The sequence below is a fragment of the Podarcis cretensis genome (assembly GCF_951804945.1).
Source record: "Podarcis cretensis genome assembly, chromosome: 17".
Lineage (NCBI taxonomy): Eukaryota > Metazoa > Chordata > Lepidosauria > Squamata > Lacertidae > Podarcis > Podarcis cretensis.
In genome coordinates, this window is record NC_137187.1 from 24,050,964 (window position 1) to 24,063,223 (window position 12,260).

Sequence of the window (12,260 nt, forward strand, 5' to 3'; positions counted from 1 at the left end):
CGGATTTGAACTGTATTTATTTTCACCCGGTGGTGATTTTTCCTGAGTAAAAATTAGAGTACCCCTAAACATTTTTTTAGAAAAAAAGCACTTGAGTTATACCATAAAATTACATCTCAATGGAAAGATAATTTAATGGAGAATGTAATGCAATAACTTTTATGTAGGATTATTTATTAAAACGGCAATCATAAAGAAGAAACATGAAACACACAGAAAAAATGAGATATTCAGCTTAAATTGCCGTGTTGGCATTTTGCAATAAATATGTGGGTTTTTAGTTACAGTTTGGGCACTTGGTCTCTCAAAGGTTCGCCATCACTGGTCTAATGTATTGCAGGGTATGGAGCTATGCGACCCCCCCCCCCCTCAAGCCAAGGAGACAAGTTAACTATACAACCTTTATAGGAAAGTTTTTCAATGTTCAATTACATTTTTATATGTACTGGAAGCTGCCCAGAGTGGCTGGGAAAAACCAATCACATGGACAGGGTATAAATATTATTATTATTCCTCCTTTCATTCCCCCCCCCCTTTCTTATTTTTTCTTGCAATTATTGAAAATGCACAGGAGAGCCTATAAAACTGTAGATTAAATGCACCTTGTAAAATCCACAGCCATGAGGCCAAACGAAACATCTATCATCATTGCAGCACATTCTGGGAGTGGAGGAGGAATAGGACAATTCATTTTTAGCCCCCCCCCATATATGCATCAAAATTATTTTGGTTCCATCAACCCAACCTTTCAGAATGTTTCCCTTATGGCTGAAACAAGCAACGGCCACCAAGACCATAATTATGACCGTCCGGAAAGCCAATTTTTTCAGCGGAGAACATTCTTCTGGACTGCAATACCTACTGTATGGAAGCTAGCAAAATAACAACAAAAATGGATTCTATGAACCCCAACAGTAGCCAAGAGACTGATATGGATGAGCTGGAAGAATAAAGGTATAATCCCCTTTAATAAATGGATTGATAACGTAACACTTTCAACTGATGAACGAGACTGCTTACAGACATAGACTTTGCATAAATATAACAATATTTGGAAATATTAAAGAAATGGGAGTGCCTGATCACCTCATCTGTCTCCTGAGAAATCTCTATGTGGGACAAGAAGCTACAGTTAGAACTGGATATGGAACAACTGACTGGTTCAAAATTGGGAAAGGAGTACGACAAGGCTGCATTTTGTCTCCCTGCTTATTTAACTTATATGCAGAATTCATCATGCGAAAGGCTGGGCTGGATGAATCCCTAGCCGGAATTAAGATTGCCGGAAGAAATATCAACAACCTCAGATATGCAGATGACACAACCTTGATGGCAGAAAGTGAGGAGGAATTAAAGAACCTTTTGTTGAGGGTGAAAGAGGAGAGTGCAAAATATGGTCTGAAGCTCAACATCAAAAAAACGAAGATCATGGCTACTGGTCCCATCACCTCCTGGCAAATAGAAGGGGAAGAAATGGAGGCAGTGAGAGATTTTACTTTCTTGGGCTCCATGATCACTGCAGATGGTGACAGCAGCCACGAAATTAAAAGACGCCTGCTTCTTGGGAGAAGGGCAATGACAGGCCTAGACAGCATCTTGAGAAGTAGAGACATCACCTTGCCAACAAAGGTCCGTATAGTTAAAGCTATGGTTTTCCCAGTAGTGATGTATGGAAGTGAGAGCTGGACCATAAAGAAGGCTGATCGCCGAAGAATTGATGCTTTTGAATTATGGTGCTGGAGGAGACTCTTGAGAGTCCCATGGACTGCAAGAAGATCCAACCTCTCCATTCTGAAGGAAATCAGCCCTGAGTGCTCACTGGAAGGACAGATTGTGAAGCTGAGGCTCCAGTACTTTGGCCACCTCATGAGAAGAGAAGACTCCCTGGAGAAGACCCTGATGTTGGGAAAGATGGAGGGCACAAGGAGAAGGGGGCGACAGAGGACGAGATGGTTGGATAGTGTTTTCGAGGTTACCAGCATGAGTCTGACCAAGCTGCGGGGGGCAGTGGAAGACAGGAGTGCCTGGCGTTCTCTGGTCCATGGGGTCACGAAGAGTCGGACACGACTAAACGACTAAACAACAACAACAATATTTGGAATGAGTTTATACAAAATGTAGTAGGCTATAAATATGTAGGATAAAATCAAATTTATAGTAATGTATGGGTTAGGGTATTTTTTTTTATATTGTATATATTGTTTCTATCTACACATTGTTGTACCTTTTCATTTTTCTTTGCATCAGTTTCTTAGTATTTTATATTAATACCAAAAATTAAATAAGGGGTTGGGAGGAAACCAGTCCAGAACTTGCTTTTTTCCTTCTCCCTCCCAGTCCCCTTTTCCTTTACTGCTATGTCTTTTGACTTTACATATTGAAGGCCCAAGGCTTGCAATTCCCATTACACCTGGTTGCTAAACACCATTACAGAACATGTGGATGTGTTGGAGGGCTGTAAATCATCCTACTCTTGGTGGCAAAACTGACAAAAGTGATCCAGTACAAAACAAACAGCTATTAAATGTTGTCTAAATAAGATTAAAAACCTCTTTTGCGTTGTATGCAGAGAGAATAGGGGCCATAAGCAACCCTGTGTCTATTTTCAAGGGAAAGTTATTTAAGGGACAACTCCACAGTTCAAAGTTCCCCATTCATGTAAGCGTAATGTATTGTATTTATGTTCGTTTCTTTATCTTTTCTTATTTCATTCTTTCTATTCATTTGTATTGTTTTATATGTTATGTAACTCATGTGTATTTGCCTATGTGAAAATTAACAAAGATTTTCTAAAATAATAAAAAAAAGGAAATGGAGGAGGGAGAGTCCAGCCTTGCCTCTCCAGAAATTTGTCAGTTTGCCTGGAATGGGGGGTGGGGAAGTGGCTTGCCCTTTAATTTTGGGAGGGGTGGGCTTTGGAAATGTGCACACACACACACAAATGCAGCATTGTCTTATTATTTCAATGCAAAATGCTACATCCTATATTGATAATTTTGTCCTGTATTTCATAGAACTGTAGGGAAGGACCATGCAGCCCACCCCACTGGAATGTAGGTTCTCGCCCCATCTCCCTGCCAAGTTAGGGATCCTCTCCAAATTCATGTTTTTTAAAGCTCTGGGTAGCCAAGCAGAGGCAGAATCAACTTCGAGACCATTCTGTTTGGCTTAAGCACCAGATAAAAAAAACGAAACTCCCCCCAACCGCACTGCCCCACCCTGTCCTGTATTTAGCAAAAACAAACACAGCAGCCCCAGTAGAAGGGTCATCCAGCCCACCCCTGCGATGCAGAAGTCTCGAACCCACAGCCCTGAGATTTAAGTCTCATGCTCTACCAGTTGAGCTCTCTCCCTTAACCTTACTTCATATTGCATTGGTCCAATTAAGCTCTGGGATTTGGAGGGTTGCCAGATGTCGGGGGCAGGTCTGAGGTGGAGCCTGTTCTGCTGGCAAGTCACCAGCGCCACAAGCTGGTCGAGGGAAAGGAGGCTCCAAGATGGCGATGGCTTAGCAAGCTGGCTTCGGAGCTCTGCAGATAAGAGGACTGTAATTAGCGTTGATTGCCACCCAGGGAAGTAACTTTTCCTTTTTTACTTCTCTGCTTCTAAACTTACCAACCTACTGAGATTCTAACAGCACCTTCTTGTCTATGCTATGAGAAACATCTTGGGCAAGTTCTGTGAAGCACAAGCTGGTCACCACTTGCGCGCTTCTAGTCCAGGGCAGCCAAGTTGCACTCACAGAAAAGTCTACCAGGAGTGCCACCTGCTCATGCATGGAGAGGGACTTGTAGTGTCAAAACATTTGGAGGGCCAAGTTTGCCTATTGCCTGCTCTACATTTGACATCGCCAAGAAGCGGCATGGCCTCACAACAGATCAACGAGTATACCTGAAGGAGCATCTCCACCCCCATCGTTCTGCCCAGATGCTGAGGTCCAGCGCCGAAGGCCTTCTGGCGGTTCCTTTGCTGTGAGAAGCAAAGCTACAGGGAACCAGGCAGAGGATCTTCTCGGTGGTGGCACCCACCCTGTGGAACGCCCTCCCATCAGATGTCAAAGAGATAAACTACCACCTGACATTTAGAAGACATCTGAAGGCAGCCCTGTTCAGGGAAATTTTTAGTGTGTGACATTGTAATGTATTTTTAATCTCTGTTGGAAGCCGCCCAGAGTGGCTGGGCAGACCCAGCCAGATGGGTAGGGTACAAATAATAAATTATTATTATCATCAACGAGATGCAAGGATGGACCTGCAGGCTTTCATGGATGCGATCTGCTTCCTGGCCCTTCATCCCTGACCACTGGTTGTATTAGCTAGGGATGATGGGAGTTTTAGTCCCCAAACATCTGGAGAGCAGTTTGCCAATGCCCGATGTAGAGGATTGTCTGCAGAGGCCATGCTGAAGCCACGGTTGCTTATATTGCTGTTCCTGCTGACAGGGGAAGAGAACTGTGAGAGAATCATCCTGTTAGAGGCAGAGCAGGCTCGCAATGGCACCATGAACCAAAGCAGCTCTTGAGGCAAAAGACTGACAAAGAGTTTTCTCCTTCATGGAGAGCACGGGTTGCAGTGGGGTTAACCAGACACCCCTCTGTTGCTGGGCAAGTTAGTTTGGATTGCCACTGTTGCGATTGGGCTCTTCTGGTTGCTGGGGAGAGTTGGAGGTTGCCAATTTTGATTGACAGCCTTAGTTTATATATTCCCAGAGCGCAGCATTGAGCTTCCTCTTTTCACTGTGCGCATTGGGTCACCTGCCGACCTGCCCTAATTTTAGGACATTTTTTGCGTTTTACCTTGCTATGCCTGTCATGGGGTCGTCTGCTTTTGGGTCAGGGGCCTGGTAGGAATTTTGTCCATTTGGCTGATTGGCTGGTGCCATTTGGTTTTTGCCTACTGTGTAGCATATTGTCATGACTTGTAAGGCTGCGGTTAGGCATTAGTTTTAGAAAATTGTTTGGTGGAGGGGTATGGATTGGTTGTGCCTGCCCCTCCAAATGCTGCTGCTGCAAGCGTATTCCGTTAAAGGAATCCAGGGGCTTGCCATGCTTTTGTCTGCACCCCCGTCAAGGGGCTAGGGCCACGCAAGAGCCCCTGGGAGCATTTGGGGAGAGGCGAGGGTCTGGTATCCACCCAGCTCCATTTACTCCCCATAAAATGTTTTCCCTTCCTTACTTTGCAGGCTTGCAGATGTCAGTTCTGTCCCTGGGCGGGGACAGTCTCAACCAATGCCTAAGCAACCACTCACGTTTTGTATTTTAATAAAAATTGTGGCCAAAATTATGCCAAAAACCTTAAACAAAATTACGGTGGTAAGTGTGAATTTATTAGGGGTGGCTTGGGGACCTCGACACGCAACACTGAATTATACAGGACAGGTGGCAACTCTGTGAATTCTACGACTCCTCAGTGTGCATCTAAGGCCCTCAGCAGCAGCAGAAGCTGCAAGGAGGGGGGAGGAACAGGCGTCTGAGGCTCCAAGCCCTGCCCATGTGCTCCAGCAAGCTCCTCCCTCCTCGGTTACATAGAGCCGGACAGAGCTGCTTTCCCCCCTTTTCCTCTCGAGGCGCAGAGAGGTGCCGAGGACCACGGATGAGACGCATGCGCAGCACCAGCCGCCACTGGAGGGGCTGCTGCTTCTGCGGGGCTCGGGGCGCTGGCTGCCGCAGCAGCATCTTTGCACGGAGGGGCCAAGGCAAGGAAGGGGAGTGCTGCTGCGTCGGCTGGCGAGGCCGGGCGGGCGGCTCTCCGCAGCAGCTGGCAGAGAGGTACGCCGACCTGGCCGCCAGCCACGCCGAGGCGCTGAGGCTCGGGGAGGAGCGTGAGCGCCAGAGCGGGCGGCTGCGGGAAGAGAACGCGCGCCTCAGGCTGGAGAACCGGCGCCTGCGCAGGGAGAACCGCAGCCTCTTCCGCCAGGCTCTGAAGCTGCAGCCCTTCCAAGAACAGGAAGTCAAGCCTGGAGAGGCGGGGGGAGGAGGAGGAGGAGGAGGAGACCACGAAGATGGGGAGCCTGCAGGAATCACCATTTCCTCCCAGGAAGGAGAGGAGCTGATGCAGAGTGGTGCAAAGAGGGCACGAGTCGGAGATGGAGGCAGAGGGGATGCGCCCGACATAGCCTGATGAAATCTCCCAGCAGCGTAACAAAAGGAGTTGGATCTGACAAGACTCCCTTTTCCTTCTTTGCTCATCCTCCGCCTCTCCCATCGGAGAAACTGATGCCTGAATCTGGCACCTCCAGGAGGAAGACTGCCTCAGAACTTAAAACGCTTTCCTTTTTTTGGCACCTGGTGGGGGAAATCAGGCTCTCTGCACACCCCACCCCTCACGGAGGTTAGCATCCTCCCCGTTTGTACCTTTCCCCCCTCGCAGGCAAAACAAAAGGTTCTGGTTGCCTGGTTTCCAGAATCTACACCCTCCCCCCTTGTTTACCTGCTAGCAGGAGGATGTCTTTGCCACCTGCCTTGTCCCAAAAGTGCATCCCTTGGGAGCCTCTGCTGATGCAAGGAAGCTGTGATCAGCAGAGCACCTGCCGTCAGCAGCCTCAGAAGCATGGGATGGCGTAAGGAAAAGACTTACTTGTCAGTCGTCAGTTTAACAGCAGTCTTTGGAAGGCTGGAATATTTGCTGAATTGCTGGCCTTAAAACACATTGCCTCTGGGGTTAACAAATCTTTGAAAGGCTCTTCAAAAAATAAAATTTGCGATGCACTGGATTGTTCTCCGTTGTACGTTTGTAATTGGTCCTGTAATAGCTTCCAGCTTTGCAGTCCAAACTCCAGGAACAGGTTTGATTCTTTGGGATGAGGGTTGCTGGCTAAGGAGAGGCTAGTTTGCAGGATACAAAGCTGGGCTGCAGTGCCTATATACATATGTACCTGGGAGTGTTATTAAACCCATTGGGTATGTTTAGGAGTGCACCGTTAAGCCAACAATGCTGGTCCAGTTTCTGTTGTGGTTTTTTGTGGTTTTTTTGGTGTTAAAAAAAATTAATTGTCTTGCAGATGCTATACCCTTTTAAAATGTGGCTCTTGGGGGGGGCATTATTGGGTTATTGCTTTTATTTTTATTTTATATACTGTGGTCTTTTTATGTGAACCGCCCCGAGACCTCCGGGTATAGGGCGGTATATAAATTCTATCAATCAATAATTATGTATCCAAGTTCCTGCAGCAGGGAGAGTCCACCTGAGTTTTGAAGTGAAGTTGGCGCAGCTGTATTTTGAGGCTGGAAGTCCTGAAAGGCTGATATTGTAGAACCCTGTTTGATATATATTCAGTGAGCCACAGCCACATATATATTTATTCATATGTATTCACATACATTTCAAGACCACGGTTAGCTTATTTTTTATAAGGGGCCAATGTATCTGTGGCTCAGGTGTTACTTGAATAGGCCTAAATCAACCATAGCTGATATAACAGTTATGGAGATTATTCCATAATGCCGTGTTCTTTAGGTCTCTTTGCACATGCTGAATCTGTAAACTGAACAAAAAATGTTTGTTTTTAACAATGGTCTAAAATGGCACAATTCAGCCTAAAAGGGTTGTCTTTGTCCTTGGCCATTGGAAAACTTTACAACCTCCTAAGCGTGTTTTCATTCTTGGGAGATGCTCCCCCACTGATGGGTCCAGCTTCCAAGAATGTGTGTTCAGAATTACATTCGTGTAATGCCTGCTTGCACGCCCCCCCCCCTTTCTCTCTGGGGGGCTGCTGCAGCATCAGCAAGGGGTTAAAGGAAGGAGCATTTCATCCTCTCCCCTACACACCTTTCCTGCATATAGGGCACTACTGGGGGTGGGGGGGAGAGGGGATTACAGCAAAGGAAAGCTCATCCTTGCTGGGCCAGAACTGAGCAGGCATAAACGATGACTGTTCTTCTTCCAAGGAGCAGCCAATGCTTTCTCCACACCATTTGCGCTCCACTGGGCTCAGCCTCCCTGCTACACAACCCTACTAAAGAGCAGAGCGTACAGGCTGGTGGATCTTGGAACAAGACAGTAACTCCAAGCAACAAGCCAAGGACAACTCGCCTAATCCAATAACCAGGACTCTGGGCAGGCAGGAAGCACTGGCAACAGTTAGTGCCACAGCTTGGCGTACATCAGTTGCCTGGGGCAGCTCTAGAAAGCTGGACTGCCACCAAAGGAGAGACATCAAAGGGGGTCACCCCAACATCGGGGTGGGGTAAAGCGAGGGCCAGGGCTGTGGTTACAGTGGTTCAGGTACATATCCAATGAGTATGTGGATAGCATAGGGACCAGGGCCTTAAGCAGGCAGGCAATAGTGGGAATACCCACTGCCCCAACTTAGGTGAACACCAGCTGTGTGTGGGGGGGGGGACTTTATAAATCCAGCCTGCCTGCCCTGGCGGAGGGGCTGGCACCAAAGGGGCCATCATCCCCTTTGGGAGTTGATGCCTCGGGGTGGGACGAGGGCATGGGCCAGGCCCCTGGGGGGGGATCTGAAAAATGTGCCCGGAAGGAGAACCTGGCGAGAGCAAGGGAACCAGTTCACAACAGGGGGCAGTACCGTAGGGGAGCCCCCCGCTCTAACCTGGGGAAATTGCAGTCATTCTACCAGCCAGCCCTTCAGGTCGGCTCAAAGCGATCCATGATCGCTGGTTGCCCAGTAGTTTGTCCAACCCGCTGTGGGTCTTGTGGGAGCTGCCCCCTGCCTCTCTCCACCAGGCCTAGGGCAGGGCCCTGGCAGACTACAGCTGCCTCCAAGGACTGCCAGGCCTCTTCTACTGGGTAGGAAACCCAACCCTGGGCGTTAACTGCAGCCTTGGAAGCCGAAGCTGCCCAAATAGTCCAAAACTGTTTAAAAACTGATTTAATCATTTTCAACAAATATTAACTTTCAGAGGTATTGCTGTTTGTTTATTCTTTTGCCTTGTTGTCAAGTTTTACTAGTCTTTTTGTAAATCCCCAACTTTTCTTAACATGTTTTGAAAGCTATTTTTGCAAGATGTGCCTGGGGGGGAACCGGGGGGGGGGGCAGGGGGCTGCATCTATTACAGTGGTTCCGGTACATATCCACTGAGTATGTGGATAGCGAATTTTGAGTCTCTCTTCGTGTGGACCGGGGATGAGAACGGCCCTCAGCCTGGGTTTGATCTGTGCTGACTTTTCAATTCCAACATGCCCCATAACAAGGGACACCACCTCAGTTCTTGAGGAAGTTCCGTTCTAAAAAAGCCTTGGCAACACTGCAGAAAGAGCAGTGATCATATTTTGGAAAACAGCCCCAGGAAACTCCTTCAGGTGGTTCGTAGTCTAACAGAACCACTTTTGACATTGGGGGTCTGGTGAGGACCACAAGATCTGCTGCAAGCCATTTACAAAAAAACTGGGGACTTTCTTGGGTTCCATGGTCACTGCAGGTGGTGACAGCAGTCCCAAAATTAAGAGGCCTGCGTCTTGGGAGAAAAGCAATGACCAACCTAGACAGCATCTTAAAAAGCAGAGACAAAGGGAAATCAGCCCCGAGTGCTCACTAGAAGGACAGATCCTAAAGCTGAGGCTCCAAGAGTTCCTGCATGGGAAGCTTCATAGGAAAGGACCAGGCCTGGGGCTCAGCCCCTTGAGGGCCAGGGCAGCCGATTAGAAGGGGGACAGCCGATACAGACTCACGAGGAGGAGAGTGGCATTCATCACCTGCCACTCCTGCCTCCTCCTCCTCCCCTTAATGAGCTTGCGGAAAGAGCACATTTGTCCCTAGAAGCAGGGGCATCTTGCCCAGAGGCTAGTGGTGCCAGGTAAGAGGCAGAGGCTCGACGCGGCACCTGCTGGCATCAGCTCACAGCCCTCACCCACCACACCCAGAGCCTCCATCTGCTGTGGCCACCAGGGCACGAAGCCTCCCTTGGGAGCCTCTGCTGATGCAAGGAAGTCGTGATCAGCAAAGCTCCTGCTGGCGACAGCCTCAAAAGCATGGAATGGTGTAAGGAAAAGACTTACTTGTCAGTCTTCAGTTTAACAGCAGTCTTTGGAAGACTGGAATATTTGCTGAATTGCAAATTTGGACAGGGCTCCCAACAGAATGGCTGGATAAGGCTGCACTGGGGGGATGCACTAGGGTACAGGATCTCAGGTAGGATTTCCCCTAAAACGGGGGGCGACAAAACAATTACTGAGATGGCGATAGGCACAGCAAAGAGGACCTTCACCGGGAGACTCAGGTGGTTTGTAGTGCAACAGAGACTACAGTGGGGTTCAGGCACCAAGCCCAAGGAGAATGTGACTACCTAGTCTCTGTTCACATGGACTGCTGGGAATGAGAACATTCCCTCAGCCTCAGACTACAGCTGCCTCCAAGGGCTGCCAGGCCTCTTCTACTGGGTAGGACACCCTGGGAGTTAACTGCATCCTTGGGAGCTGAAGCTGCCCAAATGGCCCAAAACTGTTTAAAAATTGATTTACTTCTTTGCAACAAATATTAACTTTCAGAGGTATTGCTGTTTGTTTATTCTTTTGCCTTGTTGTCAAGTTTTACTAGTCTTTTTGTAAATCCCCAACTGTTTTTAACTTGTTTTGTAAGATTTTTTGTGGGATGTGCCTGGGAGGAAAACCGGGGTGGGGGTGGGGGGTTGCATCAATTACAGTGGTTCAGGTACATATCCACTGAGTACGTGGACAGGGAATTTTGAGTCTCTCTTCGTATGGACTGGAGATGAGAACGTCCCCTCAGCCTGGGTTTGATCTGTGTTGACTTTTCAATTCCAACATGCCCTCTAACAAGGGACACCACCTCAGTTCTTGAGGAAGTTCCATTCTGAAAAGCCTTGGCAACACTGCAGAAATAGCTGTGATTGTATTTTGGAAAACAGCACCAGGAAACCCTTTCAGTTGGTTCGTAGTCTAACAGAACCAGCTTTGACATTGGGGGCCTGGTGAGGACCGCAAGATCTGCTGCAGGCAATTTACGGAAAAAAATGGGTGACTTTCTTGGGTTCCATGATCACTGAAGATGGTGACAGCAGTCCCAAAATTAAAAAGACGCCTGCTTCTTGGGAGAAAAGCAGTGACCAACCTAGACAGCATCTTAAAAAGCAGAGCCATCACCTTGCCGACAAAGGTCCGTATAGTTAAACTATGGTTTTCCCAGTAGTGATGTATGCAAGTGAGAGCTGGACCATAAAGAAGGCTGATTGCCAAAGAATTGGTCTTAATAAGGTTATGATTTATGTTTGTTTCTTTGTTTACTTGTTTGTGTGTTTAAAAATTTTGTCGAAAATAAAAAAGGGGGGGCAGAAGGTCTTTTAAATCACTTTGTAATGTGAATATAGACCTAGCCTAAGGCAGCAGAGGGCGATCTTAACATAGCAGCGGCTGTAGCTGAAAAGAGCAAGCCTGGTTTTCATTCCCTCCTTTTTGGCTGGCAGGAACACGATGGCACTTTGAAACTTCTTAAAAATGTGGGTTGGTACACAGCGATTTTAAAATGTACCAGTAAAGGGGAAAATCATGTCACCCAATCTGCCACAACACTGAGCAGGTGTCCAGTAGGGCCCCTTTTCCTTAAGATTGTGACAATAGGTAGGAGGTTGCCAGGAGGGATAGCCTGGGAGGAACTGGGCAGGATTTGGCAGAGTGGGAAAGCACCCCGAGAATAAGGAAAGGAAAAGAGAACGAGTGCCGAGGGTCTGGGGAGGAAACCAGATAGCTAGGGCTTGATAAACCTCTAGGGAGTTGCCAATCAACAAGAAATAGAAGAATCAAAGGAAAACCCCTATACGTTACCCAAAATCCTTACCGACCCCCTCTCTTTCTCCCCTCTCTATCCCAGACACGCGTGGATTAGAAACATGGGTACCCAGGCTTCCAAAAATGCGCGGGCTCCCTCCAGGAGGAAGGCTTTGAGAAAGCCATCCCAATCCCAGAGGGACCCTGACTCCCCTCTTGTATTCGTCTTGACCTATTGGAAGTCAATACCTGGCCATAAGCTACTGTCTAGACAAAAATTAGAGGACCTCTGCAGAAAAGCCTGGCCCGCCAGTACTGCCTCCGCAAACCCAGAACTACGTTGGCCAACAGGAGGCTCTTTTAACGAAGATCGCTTAAACCATCTAAGAAAGTACCTGATGGAGCAGAAGCCCTGTCAGTTAGAATATTTTACTGCCTTCGAGGCCGTCGGAGGATTACTTCAAGCTCCCAAAAGGGCCCCCTCTTTCCTGCTGCCCGCTAAATCCTGGAAAGCAGCCTTTGCCCCCCCCCACGAGGGACACCCCGCAGACAATTCCATCGAGCGAGCCCTGATTC

General features: G+C 47.9%; 1 protein-coding gene across 1 annotated transcript; it reads left to right on the plus strand.

The window, feature by feature from the left end:
* The first annotated feature begins 5,516 nt into the window (after positions 1–5,516).
* On the plus strand, positions 5,517–6,711 carry TUSC1 (tumor suppressor candidate 1). Its single transcript, XM_079959842.1, has one exon. The coding sequence runs from the start codon at positions 5,592–5,594 to the stop codon at positions 6,117–6,119; it is 528 nt and encodes a 175-aa protein (XP_079815968.1). The 5' UTR covers positions 5,517–5,591; the 3' UTR covers positions 6,120–6,711.
* The last annotated feature ends 5,549 nt before the right edge of the window (positions 6,712–12,260 follow it).